This window comes from Podarcis tiliguerta (assembly GCF_965153285.1).
Source record: "Podarcis tiliguerta genome assembly, chromosome: 6".
NCBI lineage: Eukaryota > Metazoa > Chordata > Lepidosauria > Squamata > Lacertidae > Podarcis > Podarcis tiliguerta.
Window position 1 is genome coordinate 22,048,217 of NC_139539.1, and position 15,841 is coordinate 22,064,057.

A 15,841-nucleotide genomic window follows, 5' to 3' on the forward strand; every position below is an offset into this window, starting at 1 on the left:
GGTCATCGAGTGACACACCTCACGCTCATCACCATGCTCTTCACCCGCACCTGATCCAGGAGAACCTGGGGACGAACGTGATTGTGGCCAACACAATGCCTGCTCAGATGCACAACGGGCAGCTGTGTGAGTATTTCTGCACAAGAGAACCAGCTCTCTAGGCGTGCCGTTTGTGTTCTGCGTCATGGTAAACCGAGTAAGTGGAGCTAGTATGCAGATTTGTCAGTTTGCCGGAGTAACGGGAGCAACATCTCCCATAATGCTCTGCTCTCCCTAACACCAGTAGGAAAGGAAGAGGAAGGAGCCTCAGTCAGACTTTTTAGAAAACACAATAAAACCCCATAGGATGGTGTACATGATTACATGAGTATGTGAAGAGGGAGAACACACATCGTTTGAATAAGAAGAAATGTTTTTTAAAAAAGCCTTCTAATATCGATGGGACAAGAGCAGAAGGGGGTAATGTTTTATTTTCCCACTTTTAAAGAGGCTCCCTGAGTGCACAAGTACATAACAACATTTGGCATGTACATCTAATCAAAAGTAAAGAAAAGACTCTTGAAAATGCTATTGAACCCAGTAGGATTTACCTCAAAGTAAACATGCATTGGGTTGCACTGGTAACCTTCTTTTGATGTGATCCTTTATACTCTGACTGATCCTGTACAATGCCTTTTATATATAATATAAAACATCAATTTTTTTCTTTCAACAGCCACTCCTGAAACTCCCCAGCCTTCCCCACCCGCTGGCTCAGGAGCCGAACAATACAAACTGCTTCCTGGGGCCATTGCAACTGTGGCCAAGCAGCCTAGTTCAATCCCTCAACCCGCCATCACGAAGCAAGAGGTCATCTAGCATCCAACCAAATGAATGTATCAGATGCCACAAAGACCATGATGAGGGAGACAAGCCCTTTCTCGTTCCCATTTTGATCACTCTGGAGGTTGAATATTCACAGAGGCATCCCAGGGCACAAACGCATCAAATTGTTATTTGGAAATTGGATGGGGAGAAAGCCATCTTCCCAAAGCTGACTCTTCATGTGGCTGTGGAGAACATCTGCACCCGAGCATTGCAGAACGAATGAACTAGCCTTGGTGGATGTCTTTATCCTATAGAGCCAGATCCCAAATTTCAGATACGTAGCTGACTATTGCACTGACATGCTTGTTTCATCACTGCCACTGAGTTACACAATGCTATTGTGTTTATTTCACTTCAAATCTTAACTTTTTTTATTTAAAAAAAGGCATCCGAATGAAAGGGAGGGGTGAACACCTTCACTGCAAGATCTCTAAATAGCTGCAAGCCCTCTCGTGACAATCCCAAGCAGGCATGGTGGTCCACACTACGGAAGAGGCAGAAAGTTTGACCCGGATGTTGCAGAAGTACAGCCTCTTCATTGCCTTCCCCACAGTTCCACTGCCTGGGGCAGTAGCAGAAGCAGAAGCCAGGACTAGATGCTTCCAGTGATCTTCAGAAATAAACAGAATTCAGTGGCCAAAGTAGTTGGTGGTGCTTTTTCCACCTGGTAACTGGTGATTTCTATGAGGAAGTAGCAGCTTGTTTGAACAAAGCAATGGCTTGCTGGATCCGACCAAGATCCATCCAGTCCAGCGTTCTCTCCTTCAAACAGCAGTCAGCCAGATGCCTCTTGGACTCACAAGTGACGCATGAAAGTGGATGGTCTTCTCTTGGCTATGCTCTTCTTTTCCTCACTTGCTACTCATGTGCATTGTCTCTGCACATGGAGGTCCCATGTCTGATAAAGTAGTCCTCCTTGAATTTGTCTAGTCCTTGTTGAGACTGTGAGATTTGCCTTCTTGCTGCAACAGAGCCAAGGGTCCCTTTATTTGAGGGGATGCCTGTATGTGGAAGTGCTGCACAAATGTCGATTTCAATGTCATCCTTCATTCAAGAGATAATTCAGTTGCATTAATGATGCCAGATTCCTCTGCTTCGGTGAATCTCCTAATCAAGCGACCCACTACCGGCCTCGTCCATTTCTCGTCCCTATTCATAATGATTCCAGGTGCTACGTTGTTGGGAATTATGGAGAACAAATGAGGGGAAGATCTGAAGGTGACGCAGGTTCAGGGCTGGCACCAGCGAACCTTTCTCCTAGGCCTAGGCGCTGCCAAGGAGGTTGATAAGCCAGGTCAGCATGGGCCAAGTGCACTTTTTGCCAGAATTCACGCTGACTGCACTGTGATGCAAACCATCTCCTCTAGATGCAAAGTTTCTACCTGATCTTAAGCCCTTGCTGCCGTGCCCCTTGGGTAGTATTCCCAGTTGTGAGTGGCAGCCATCTTGATGCACCCACTGTGTGTGGCAGCTCATAGGAACGCAACATAGACTGCCGTATACAGAGTCAGACCATCGGCCTCTCCAGCCTAGTATTATGCTGCAAGCCTGATGCAGACATATTTCCCAATCCCACAGCTAGAGACCCTTTTAATTAGAGATGTTGGGAATTGGACCTGAGACCCTCTGAATGCAAGGCATGTGCTCTGCTACTGAGTCATCGATCCTCCCCTAAATACAAGAATTGGGGACCTCATTCCAATGAATATACAGCTGACAATCTTTTAAAAATGCCCTAGATCCGATGAGATGTCAAAAGGAAATTAACTTACTTTCCCATTTTAAAATTTTACCTCAGCAAGCATGAGGGCTTGGACTTGTTCTGTGTGAGGATAATTTTTTAATTCAATCTAAGCAGTTAGGCCAAAGTCACGCCGACACCACATGTGATATACAGTGGTACCTCAGGTTACAGACGCTTCGGGTTACAGACTCCGCTAAACCAGAAATAGTACCTTGGGTTAAGAACTTTGCTTCAGGATGAGAACAGAAATTGTGCGGCAGTGGCACAGCAGGAGGCCCCATTAGCTAAAGTGGTACCTCAGGTTAAGAACAGTTTCAGGTTAAGAATGGACCTCCAGAACGAATTAAGTTCTTAACCAGAGGTATCACTGTATGTTGACTACTGTGGAATTTCCTTGGTATTTAAAACACAGCTGAGAAATGCCATTATCTGCACACTGAACCACACCCCGGGGGCATGTTTACACCATCAGTTATTCTCAGTTAAGAAGCCCTGATTTTTCCTCAAACTGATTTATTTAGCACATTCAAGGAGCAAGTAAGAAACTGAAGTTGAAAGAGAATCAAAGGCTACTGAAAAGATCAGGGGCTCGTGATTTGCTTCTTTTATCTCAGGATAAGCATAACAATAGTTGAATTCTTCTCTGATGAGTAAAATTACCTGTTTCTTGGAGAAGGCAGGCCTCATCCATAAGACAATTTCAGAGATGCAAGAATCCCGATGAGGTGACTTCCCCTGCCCAGAAAATTATAGGGTGAAATTACAAATTCTTTAAAGGAAACTTAAGAGTTGCCAGCCTTTTGGTGCTTTGGTGAGCACACTGGGAATTTTGAGAAAGCGCTGTGGGTCCCAATTGCAAAATTCACAAGGGTGTGACATGTCACACAAAGTGGCACCCACAGCTAAAAGAGCAGAAAAAGAGGCAGAGCCACAAAGTAATGTGATGTTGTCCCTGCCCCATCAATGGAAAAAATGCACTTCCATCTTCCATTGCCACACTCGGACACAGAGGGAAGTCCTCTGCAGTCTCTTAAATTTCAAACAAGTGGGAGGGTGGGTGACTAGTCCCGGCATCCAATGAAATGTGGCCATGTTTAAAGGTATGTGTTCGATGTAGGAGAGGCAGGAAGAGCAAACGGTCCTTTGTGTCCTGGATTTTTGAGGGGATATTCACTGAGGCCTTCCAAAAACACCATAGGAAGTTCTGGTGGACACACTAGTACATGCAGATACCACATTGGTGGCTCGTGGTGGTTGTTCCATCTCAGAAATAGCCCGGGGTGGCTGCTGAAAATACTTATTTATTTTATTTTATAGAACTATTTCTTTACTGTATTTCACTCCAGAGAGTACCAAAGCAATTTGCAACCACAAAAAATAACAGCAACAAATAATAAAATATATCAGTCAAATACTATCATAGAATTGTAGAGTTAGAAGGGACCCCAAGGGTCATCTAGTCCAACCCCCTGCAATGCAGGGATCTCACCTAAAGTATCCAAGACACATGGCCATCCAACCTCTGCTTGAAAACCTCCAAGGATGGAGAGTCCACGGCTTCCCAGGGGAGACCGTTCCACTGCTGAACAGCTCTTACTGCCAGAAAGTTCTTCCTGGTGTTTAGTTGGAATATCCTTTCTTGTAACTTGAAGCCATTGGTTCGAGTCCTACCCCCCAGAGCAGGAGAAAACAAGCTTGTTCCCTCTTCCATGTGACAGCTCTTAAGATATTTGAAGTTGGCTATCGTATCTCCTCTCAGTCTCCTCTTATCCTAAGCATACCTACCTCCTTCAAGCGCTCCTCATAAGGCTTGGTTTCCAGACCCTTGATCATCATCTGGGCTTCCTTCCTCTGTGCACGTTCCAGCTTGTCAACATCCTTCTTAAATTGTGCCCAGAATTGGACACAGTATTCCAGGTGTGGTCTGACCAAGGCAGAATATTACTTCCCTTAATCTGGACACTATATTTCTGTTGACGCAACCTAGAATAGCCTTAGTTTTTTTCCCTGCCGCATCCCACTGTTGACTCATGTTAAGCTTGTGGTCCACCAAAACCCCTAGGTCATTTTCACATGTACTGCTAGTAAGCCAGGTGTCCCTCATCCTATATCTGGTTCTTCCTGCCTAAGTGCAGAACCTTACATTGGTCCCTATTGAAATTCATTTTGTTAGCTTGAGCCCAGTTCTCCGATCTGTTAAGGTCATTTTGAATTATGATTCTGTCTTCTGCAGCATTAGCTACCCTTCTCAGTTTGGTGTCATCTGTGAGTTTGACGAACAAGGTGCTAAAATCTAAAAACTGGCCAAAATTGTCTGGAAATGCCTGAGCAAATCAATGACTTTTAAAAGCATGCTGGAAGCATCTGACACTTGGTACCTGCCTAATCTCCAAGGTGAGGAAGGTGCCACCACAGAGAAGGCTCTTTGCCTTACCATTGTATGTGGTATGGAGTTCACCAGTTGAACTTCTGCCTGCCATGCAGATAACAGAGCCTCCTCTATTGAATGCCTTATTCTCAACATCCAGGATCAAGTTTCTCCCTTCAGCTGTTTTTCTGACTTCTGTGTGGCTACATTTCAGTGCCAGAGCCTCCATTTTCTCTCCATCTCTCATGGTGCACCAGGGAATAGACTGCACTCCGTGTCCTTGTCTGTCCTGAGTCCTCAGCTGTAAACTGTTCCAGCCAGAGAAAGTTAATGGAAATAGAATAATTAAAGTCTCGTTCTGCAACACCAGATATGATGCCTCTCAAGGTTAGGAGCCAAGGCAGCTAGCAAGGAAGGGTGTCTGAAACTTATTTGGATTCCTTGGAGTACGTGCAGACCAGAGTAAAGTTTATCTTGGGATAACCATCTCCAAACGTGTACACAGTGCTATTTTTCTAGAAAAAGAGGTGCCCCCATGAATGCCCCCCTTTTCTTTTATAACGGCAATGGCGCCCACCTGAGAGGTGCCGGAACTGAGTTCCTGCAAGTTCCAGCTGAGAAAAAGGCCTGAGTGTACAGATATTCTGAAGTGTTGGATTTGAGAAAGAAGTTGTAAACCAGAATCTTTCCCAAAGTCCAAATTCAATATTCATTATCCAATGATGTCCTGCGCTCATCTGCTTTCTCTTGCTGACATGTCCCTTAATTTTACAGAAGAAACATTCAATTTAATGTGTCCAGAATGCAGGCAGACCATAATAATCTTCAAATGTTGGGGCTGAAGGTATGTAGCTCAGTGGGAGAGCACATTCATAACTTCCCCAGGTAGACATGGAAATGATACATATCTGAAAGCTTGGAGAACAGCTGTCAGTCAGTGTAGACAATACTGAAGCAGATTGACCAGTGACCTGAACTCAATAAATTATTATTATTATTCAGACTTTTAGAAGACATCGGAAGGCAGCCCTCTTTAGGGAAGCTTTTAATGTTTGATGCGTTATGGTATTTTAATATTTTGTTTGAAGCCGCCCAGAGTGGCTGGGGAAGCCCAGCCAGATGGGCGGGGTATAAATAATAAATTATTATTATTATTAATAATAAAAGGTTACCTTCCTCTGTTCCCTTGGAAGGATGAGCACAGCACTCTCTGCTGATCATCTGCTTCATTATTGCATGTCATGGCTGAGAAAAGAAAGACCAACTTTCCAAAAAGGGCACTGACTGGGAAATAGAACTGTTTGTGTTATATACTCACTGGTGGATTTCAGATTTTCTGTCTTTGGGGAACCCCTTCTGCTAAGGAACTCTCTGTACATCTGCCACTGAATCCCTGTGTATTGCAGAGGGTTTGAAGAATGAGGAAATGCCCTAGGGTGCAAACAGATCAAATAGGGTACACACTAGCCTGAACTGTTGGGGCTTTAAAGCACTGTTTGAGGCTACTTGAAAGCCTTTTTGCAAACAGCCTGTGCTGCTCTTTGAACCTCTGGTTTGCAGGCAACCAAACTGAGGATTTCAGTCTTGCTCCAGTTCCTAAAACCAACACCCCCTGCACGTTCTAGCTGATTTCACCAGTGCTATTTTTTTAGAAAAGAGGTGCTGGAACTCACCATGAACGCCTTGCTTGTTCTTTTAGAACAGCAATGGCGCCCACCTGAGAGGTGCCGGAACTGAGTTTGGCTGAAAAAAAGCCCTGGGTGTTACCCCTCATCAGAGTGATGCCAGCTGATTGGCAGGTGGGTGTGGTTTTTTAAAAGTAGTCTCACAGACCAAAGTTTAACTCCTGGAGGTCCAATACAGTAGTACCTCAGGTTACACACGCTTCAGGTTACAGACTCCACTAACCCAGAAATAGTGCTTCAGGTTAAGAACTTTGCTTCAGGATGAGAACAGAAATAGGGCTCCGGCTGCGCGGCAGCAACAGGAGACCCCATTAGCTAAAGTGGTGCTTCAGCTTAAGAACAGTTTCAGGTTAAGTACGGACCTCCGGAACGAATTAAGTTCTTAACCTGAGGTACCACTGTACTGCCCCGCAAATTGGAGATTCCTCACCACAGACTAGACCTTATTGTGCCTATCACCCTATGTCGATTGAGAACATACCCTATATCCACCCCCGGTGTGCAGGACAGGGAAAGATCAGAAGGGGCGAACTAATGAAGTTGCTTTTCTGCTGCAGCTGCTTCTGAGATTCTTTAAGATGACAGTGCCAAAGATTGAAGTTGAGACCTCTCTGTGTGATTGCATAGCATGGGCCCAAGCCACTGAGCTATGACCAAAGGTGCCATCCCTCTTTCCTGGGAGTTATGTTCATCACTGCATATTTTTTTGTCAAAGTATCATGGGGTTCCTTGGAACAATTGGAAAGACACTGCTGTAGAAGATAGATAATAAGCGAGTGCCATCCCTTTGAATTCAAGAACTGGGATTATAGTTCGGGGAAAATATTAGCTGTTTTGCAAATTCTGTGGAGTTGTCTCCTTGTAAGAATAGTTCCAACTGCCAAAAAAAAAAAAAAGACCTCAGTCAGGATCCTTGACTGGAATAAACGGACCAGTGGATATTAAGTGAGGTCATCTCATTTACACCTGCGTAGGGATTAGTCCCTTTACTTCATATGCAAAAATAAACACCCTTCCAGCAGACCTCGGGTGTCAAAGTATTCTAACGTTTGCCAGACACGACTGTGTTGTGCTATGTAATTTATTGTAATGATGGGTCAAATCATCCCCCCCTAAATTATTGTGTAAATCATATTGATTATATGTAATTGCAAAATTGAATGTGAATAGTGTAAATTACAGGATTGTTTTTCCAGCTGCAGCAACATTTCCTATACGTAGGGATAGCTGGAAGAAGGTATTTGGGGTGTAGATTTACTACATGCCAGAAATCTTTTAGTATGGTACATTAATGTTTGTTGACTACTGCCTTCCAATGGAAAAGAGAGAGCTGTATTTCTTTTATTAGTGTTTTAAAGAAAAATAAATACAAAATGTTTTCTAACCTTTCACAGATAGGTGTCGTAACATGAAACTTTGTACATTGATTCCCTGCCTCCCCCACGCCCCCTCCCCCCGCAAAATTGTGAGTCAGTGGAGTGCAGTAAGTAAACATATTCTCAACATTTCTCCTATGAAAATAGGGACATCCTATTTAATAATAATATTAAGATTTATAATATTTTTTATTTATACCCCACCCATCTGACTGGGTTCCCCCAGCCACTCTGAGCAGCTTCCAACATATATAGAAACATAAAACATTAAACATTTTTTTAAAAAAACTTCCCTATACAGGGCTGCCTTCAGATGTCTTCTAAATTTGTAGTTACTTATAGAAGAAGAAGAGTTTGGATTTGATATCCCGCCTTTCACTCCCTTTCAGGAGTCTCAAAGCGGCTAACATTCTCCTTTCCCTTCCTCCCCCACAACAAACACTCTGTGAGGTGAGTGGGGCTGAGAGACTTCAGAGAAGTGTGACTGGCCCAAGGTCACCCAGCAGCTGCATGTGGAGGAGCAGAGATGTGAACCCGGTTCCCCAGATTACGAGTCCACCGCTCTTAACCACTACACCACACTGGCTCTCCTTGGCTCCTTGGCTAGAGGGTTGCATAACTCCATACCCTCCAACATTTCTGTGATGAAAACAGGGACAGCCTAAGGATAAGCAAGCCGTTCCAGGATCAAATTAGAAACCAGGACGGCTTCTGTAAATCCGGGACTCCCCCTGGAAAATAAAGACACTTGGAAAGTCTGAGTAAATCAGTGGATTTAGACCAGAAAGACAAGAGACATGTAGCTATTGATAGACAGACAAACAGATCTTTAACACACAACCCTATACCTGTCTACTCAGAAGCAAGTTCCATTTGGTTCAACAGGCCTTGTTCCCAGGTCAATCTGTATGTGTAAGGATGCAGTGTTGCTAAAAGGCTACAAAATACCAGAGGTGCAGCCTGTGAGCTCAGAAGTTTTCAGGATAAGTGCACAAAAATTATAGGCAGAGTTATTGGTTCCGAAGAAAGTGGTGCTCCCACAATTAAATCAGGGAACAGTCCCCTCCCCCCCCAAAAAACCCCTCTTGAATACACCTCCATAAACCATAGCCAGTAGATGTCATCTTAGAGGGGACATTTCTCTTTTCTCTCCCTTTCATGGAAATGGGAATGCTTTTTCTGTGGCCTGGCTCTCAAAATCAGCAGTAGAGGCAGTCAACTTGGATGTGGCCTGCACCACTTTGGGTGGTGAACCGCATATGACTGACTGTCCCCCAACTGTTTATATCGGGGGCCAGGGAAGAGTACACCTCCTTCTCCCCCCCCCCCCACAATTTTGCATGAAAGTGCATTCAACCATGGGTGCTACAGACCAACCCAGACATGGATCGATCATGCATTTCCTCAGGCATTTTCCTGCTTGAGACAAAGCACTAGATGGCAGCTCTTCTGTATGTTGCATCAGGACAGCATCCTCCACTGCACCCAAGGGCAGCAGGCAAGGGCCATGCACGGCACACACAGCTGTGTCCTCCCAACACTTTGCGGCCACACCCCAGTGTCTGCCACCTGAGGCAGCCTCCTCACTCTGTTTAATGGTAGGGCCAGCCTCGCCTCTGTTGTTTCTTAGAACGGGGCAACCTAGGAGGGTTCTTGGTGTGACAAGATACAGTGGTACCTCAGGTTACAAACACCTCGGGTTACAAACACTTCGGGTTACAGACTCGGCTAACAAGGAAGTAGTATCTCGGATTAAGAACTTTACCTCAGGATGAGAACAGAAATCACGCTGCGGTAGTGCAGCGGCAGCGGTAAGCCCCACTAGCTAAAGTGGTACCTCAGATTAAGAACAGTTTCAGGTTAAGAATGGACCTCCGGAACGAATTAAGTTCATAACCAGAGGTACCACTGTATTTTTATTCTTCACTTAAAGCTGAGATCCTGGAAGACATTGGTGGATTCTACCTTTGAGGCTCCGGGGAATGGTCTAAAAGCATTGACTGGGCTCGGCAGATAGCCTGGGCCTGGATCAAATCGCCTGGAAAGCCTCCTAGCATACCACCTTCAGCTCGCTTGAAGAGAAGTGGGGAATAAATGTGACGAGATAGCGTCCCTTTCCAAGGACGTCTGTAGTTGCGTGGCTGAGACAGAAGCACCCGTCCTGTGGGACCACTAACCCGAGCCAAGTAGGTTTTGTGCCTGCCTTAATCCTTCGCATAACTCGTTGGGTTAAGTGCATGACGCCAAGGCAGGATAGAGCCAACAAAGCACAAAAGGAAGATAAAGTGAAAGTTAATTTGTTACCGGTTGTAAAAGTGAAGAAACGCACGGAAGATTAGGAAAGGTTGTAAACAGTTTTCACCCCCTCCTCGCCAATCACAAGACCTCTGTGTGCCATCGGTCGGACATGGCAAAACATGCGCATTGAACCACAGAAGAGAGATGCAGACGTGGTGGTTAAGGGAGCAAACTCGCAAGGGCAAAGCATCACTGACCGGCATGGTTCTACTGCTACTAGGAGTTTGCCCATGAGAGACTAGCAGCCATTGGTCCTCTGTTAGGATCCAGCAGTGATTGACTACAATTTCACTGGAGGTGTCTGAAAAGGAACAGAGGGGCTACATGTGGAGTTGGACGTCTTTCTGGGCATGATGGTTGGAAGGATGACCCCTTCAAGAAATGGAATGACCCCTTAGCCTCAGCATGGGGGCTAAAGCATTAAGGAATAGGGGCACCCAATGGGGTGGTGGTGGTCCATTTTCAACTTAGGTCCAGAATAATCAAGCAGGTGAAGCAGCTCCCTTCTGGGGGAAAGGCTACAGCATTTGTTTGGGACTTCTTAGGTAAAAGAAAGGTAAGAGGTAAAGTTGATGAAACTATGCTTGGCACGGAAAAAGTGGACAGAGAAGAGTTTTCCTCCCTCTCACTAGAATTGGTGGCCATCCATCCAATGAAGATTAATGTTGGAAGAATTAGGACAGATATTTAAAAGTACTCCTTGGGGGAACTGTAGTCCCAGAGGTGCTGACAGGAGTTAGGAGACTCCCTATTCCCCTTCACAGAACTACAGAGTGTTTTAACACTCCATCCCTCTTATTAGGAAACCCGTAGCTCTTTGAGGGGAGTAAGAGCCTCCTAACAACTCTCAGTACGCTTCACAAACTTCCAGAATTCTCTAGGAGAAATCCATTACCGTTTAAAGTGGAATCATGGTGCTTTAAATGTCTGGTGTGGACGTGACCATAACCATTCTTGAAGAAGACAAGACACTTTTAGGTATGTGTGCAATCAGGAATGGAGAAGCAGTGGCCAAAGAGGGAGACCGTAGCCCTTCCCATAATTCCTGGCTCCAAGTTGTCCCCCTCAGTGGCTACACACACCCACACCCACACACACCTGAAGCTTTCAAGTAAGTTTTAAGCACCCCCACTCTCACCTCTCCACTTCCATTTACCAGGGACAACATTTCCTTCTCTAAAAGGACCACTGCCATTTGATACCATTTGTCCTTTAGCTTATTTTAATAGCAATCATATATATCCAGGAATCCAAAAAAAATTCCTATCAGAAAAAATGAGGCACAGCACAGGTCAAGTTAAACACTTGAGTCTCTCTGATTTCAGTGGGAAACCGGGGGACCCTGCATTGAAATTTATGAGTTGTAATATTTCAAGTAGATTGCACTCATGGTGTTTAAGATTATACACTACTGTGGAGTGAACAACGTTTCTTCTTTTTCTCTTCTTTTTCTCCCTTAAGTATTCCTGAGTGAGCTCCTCTAAAAGGCTTCAGAACTTTCTCCACCACCTCTATGATCGTTTAAAACTTCTTCGTGGAATATGGTGCCGCTGAGAGCATTTTATAGCCCCATATATTATGCTTTTTAAAAAAATCCACCAGCTATTACTGCTATAAAAACCCACACCTATTCCAAGGCCTGATGGCCATAAAACTGAGAGGCTTTGGGGACAGCCCAGAGACGTGGCACTGCTGAGACAGGCATTTACGTGGGCCAGCCTGCTCAGTTCCTTCAAGGTTGAATGCAGTTCAATTGTTGTACAGTTCGTGTGGTGACAATGGGCTGCCTTCTGTAAAAAAGGAAAGGTGTCCCGTCCTTTCTGAGGAACCACGCTAAGGAGGAAGTTCTGTGCATGAGTTTTGGAGCTCCTGTCTAACTCATATTTTATGGAAAGGTGAGACTCACCTTCAAGAGTAAACACTGTGGCTAGAACTGCAAATCAAAATTCAGGCCCATAAAATCACAGCACAAGATTCCCAGCTTTGTTGTGGGTGTGTACACTGCAAGCAGCAGCAGCAGCAGCACCGTCGTATATAATAACGGTGACTTCTGTTAAACCACAAACCTTATTTATAGGGCATATCGACACTGACAAATCGGTACCCTGGGGTTAGAGATCTTTCACGTTGGCTCACCAAACTACAGTTCCCAGGATCCCTTGGGAGATGCAAAGGACCCGCCAGAGTTGTACAACGGTGATAGGGCATGGCTACTTTCTGAACCTAAGGGTGAGTTCACATAGAACACCACAGAATTCACTTAAAGCTTACAGCTATGATGAAATGTACATAAGGCTATTTGTGACTTCTAATCACAATAGCTATGTTCTACCTCCACTATTGGGACATGGGGGGCGCTGTGGGTTAAACCACAGAGCCTAGGACTTGCCGATCAGAAGGTTGGCGGTTCAAATCCCCGCGATGGGGTGAGCTCCTGTTGCTCGGTCCCTGCTCCTGCCAACCTAGCAGTTCAAAAGCACGTCAAAGTGCAAGTAGAAAAATAGGTACTGCTCCGGCGGGAAGGTAAACGGCGTTTCTGTGTGCTACTCTGGTTTGCCAGAAGCATGCTAGTCATGCTGGCCACATGACCCGGAAACTGTACACCGGCTCCTTCGGCCAATAAAGCGAGATGAGCGCCGCAACCCCAGAGTCGGTCACGACTGGACCCTTTACCTTTTTACCTCCGCTGTCAAGAGACAGCTAGCCTCGAAATACCGGTTGCTGAGACTCACAGAGCAGAGTGCTATGGTCCTTCTTGCAGACTTCCCACAGGCATCTGGTTGGCCACTGTGAGAACAGGATGCTGGACCACATGGGGCTTTGGTCTGCGCTAGAAGGGCTCTTATTAGGTACTGTGGATGCTCTCAAGTAGCCCCCATTGGCTTCTTTTTATGTTAAGTGATGTCGAAAGAGAGGTGGTTGTGTCAGGCTGCCAGTATCCCCAGCTGGAAATTCCCAGTCTGCCCTATATCAGATGTGGGCAGACCCCCTGCTTGCAAGATCGACTTTCTTTTTTTAACAGAACCTTTAAGATCCACCAGTCAGAGCGAGGTACAAAAGACATACACTTAAAACTAAAGGATTCTGGGCCTGGGAATTTGTTTTGACCCTCAGAACCAAACTAACTTTCCACGTAAAAATCCAGTCCCACCTCCCAAACTCTTTTAATTTCAACAGTGTAAAAGATTTAGGGCAGGGGAGCCATTTTGCTGTTGCCACTTGAAAATAATTGGAGTCCGAATTCCTTGCCAATCTATTTTTGATTACCCAGATATCTACCAGAAGATCCTGACCTACCTTTCTTCACTGTTGTCTTAAAGAAATGGAGATTGGCCGACAATAAGAAGACAGGAGGGTACTGATTTCCATTCCAGCTCCTGTTTGTTGCATGCAGTGCTGTTTCCATTCTGCTGCAGTTTGGCTTCCAACAAAATAACATTATTTGCCTTGCTGTCTGCTGTGGGAAGAATTTCCGTGAATGAATTAGTTAATTAGTTGCATTATCATGTTATCCCTTACCATTCATTTCAGTGCAACGGAAATGCCGTGCAAATTGGGTTGTGTCCTCAATTCTGGATTAAGAACAAACAGCAGCAAATGCCAGTCATAGTCACTGGATTGATTTCCATTCTGGACATGAGACAAATAAGCAAACAGCAGCAATTTCCACCCCCGTTTCTGTCGGAATTATCTGACATCCCCTAACTGACAAGTCCTAAGAGCTCCATGTCAACAAAGGTCTTTTGATACATTTCAGTTCCATCTGTAAGATCTGTGAGTGTCCATATGTACAACATGATGATTCTGATACCTAGTTTCAGGATGATGTATTTTGTGAAGAAGGATCCCTTTGTCCTAAGCAACTTTGTTTATGTGACACTAAATATTTGAAGATGCAGGTGGCGCTGTGGGTTAAACCAGAGCCTCGGACTTGCCAATCATAAGGTTGGCGGTTTGAATCCCTGTGACGGGGTGAGCTCCCGTTGTTCAGTCCCTGCTCCTGCCAACCTAGCAGTTCGAAAGCACGTCAAAGTGCAAGTAGATAAATAGGTACCGCTCCAGCGGGAAGGTAAACGGCGTTTCTGTGCACTGCTCTGGTTCGCCAAAAGCGGCTTAGTCATGCTGGTCACATGATCCGGAAGCTGTACGCCGGCTCCCTCAGCCAATAAAGCGAGATGAGCGCCGCAACCTCAGAGTCAGCCACAACTGGACCTAATGGTCAGGGGTCCATTTACCTTTACCTAAATATTTGAAGCTAGGAGGCATTTTCTGAAATACAATGCAAACTGCTTCTTGGAAATGACACCATGGAAAGAAAAAAGAACCGGAAGACGTTTTTGCTGACAATAAAGACATGTTCATTTTGGTTCAACTTAACCCCCCCTCCCCCAATCCTTTTAACTAATAATCCTTCCAGGAAACTTTGGGAACAAGTCAATTGACACTCTGCAAATTACTGCAGAAGGAAAGTCATTAGCTCAACGGCACATTCCCTCACCAGATGTGTTTTGTTAGGTCCAGTTTTTGCAGAGGACAAAAAAGAAAAAAGGTCTGCCTTTTGGAGAAGAAGCCAAACATTAATGTGATTGCAAGACAACACTGTAAAAACAGAGGCTGGCAGTGTTTAGGTTTGCCTGTGGAGGCCTTTGGGCTGCAGAACTGTCAGCGCTGTGTTTGTGGCGTCTTTCACGAGATGTTTTCCTACACTCTGCGTTTTGGTCTCTGATGCTACAGCAGCAGGCCATAAAATATTGGATAACTAAAATGGGCTCTTCATGCCAAGCAGCTTGTGGATTAGATTTGTTTAAAGCTGCTGGCCAAAACTATCATTTGCAAGGGATGGGCCACCTCTGAACCCATGAATCCAGCTCCAGTGTACTTCCATATCTGGAACCTGTTTATATGGAGGGCTTTTTTCCAGACGGAACTCACCGGAACTCAGTTCCGACACCTCTCAGGTGGGCACCGTTGCCATTATAAGAGAACAGAGGAGGCATTCATGGTGAGTTCCGGCACCTCTTTTTCTAGAAAAATTGCACCGTGGACATGCCATACCTTTAAAGCACATTCAGAGGACATTCCCCTACCTGCCCCATAAACACAAAGAATCCTAGGAAGTGCAGATTGTTAAGGGTGCTGGGGATTGTAGCTCTGAGGGGTAAACTAGGGTTCCCAAGAATTGTCTGTGTGTGTCTGTGTGTGTGTGCTTTGAATGTGTTTTAAATGTATTGTGTCTACACAGCCTTACTGTGGCCATGGAACAGAATGAGGTGGAAGAAATTATATCACTTCAATCCAGTGTTCTAAACTCCCATTGTTCTAGGCGCATTTTGCGACAGGGAAATTCGTTAGTGCAAGCAATTTCTGAGCTCTGGGCACAGTACTGCACCAAACATTTCTGATTAAAGCTGCAGAGTGGAAGCACTTAATAATCAAAGCACTTAATTATAAAAGCAGCATAAAATACAGTATAAAAACATGAATAACAATAAAATTCAAAAAT

At 45.0% G+C, this 15,841-nt stretch overlaps 1 protein-coding gene across 7 annotated transcripts in view; it reads left to right on the plus strand.

Annotated features, from left to right (window-relative positions):
* Positions 1-8,055, plus strand: part of HNF4A (hepatocyte nuclear factor 4 alpha) — a 31,349-nt gene extending 23,294 nt beyond the window's left edge. The window contains exons 9-12 of one of the 7 annotated variants that reach the window (XM_083446988.1): positions 1-126; positions 716-2,161; positions 5,754-5,823; positions 7,222-8,055. In XM_083446988.1, coding sequence (XP_083303114.1) covers positions 1-126; positions 716-858 — 269 coding nt within the window. In that variant the 3' untranslated portion in view covers positions 859-2,161; positions 5,754-5,823; positions 7,222-8,055. Of the gene's footprint in view, positions 127-715; positions 3,885-4,704 lie in introns of all 7 variants that reach the window. The other 6 variants (XM_083446989.1, XM_083446990.1, XM_083446984.1 and 3 more) reach the window with 6 other exon arrangements.
* Positions 8,056-15,841: the final 7,786 nt, after the last annotated feature.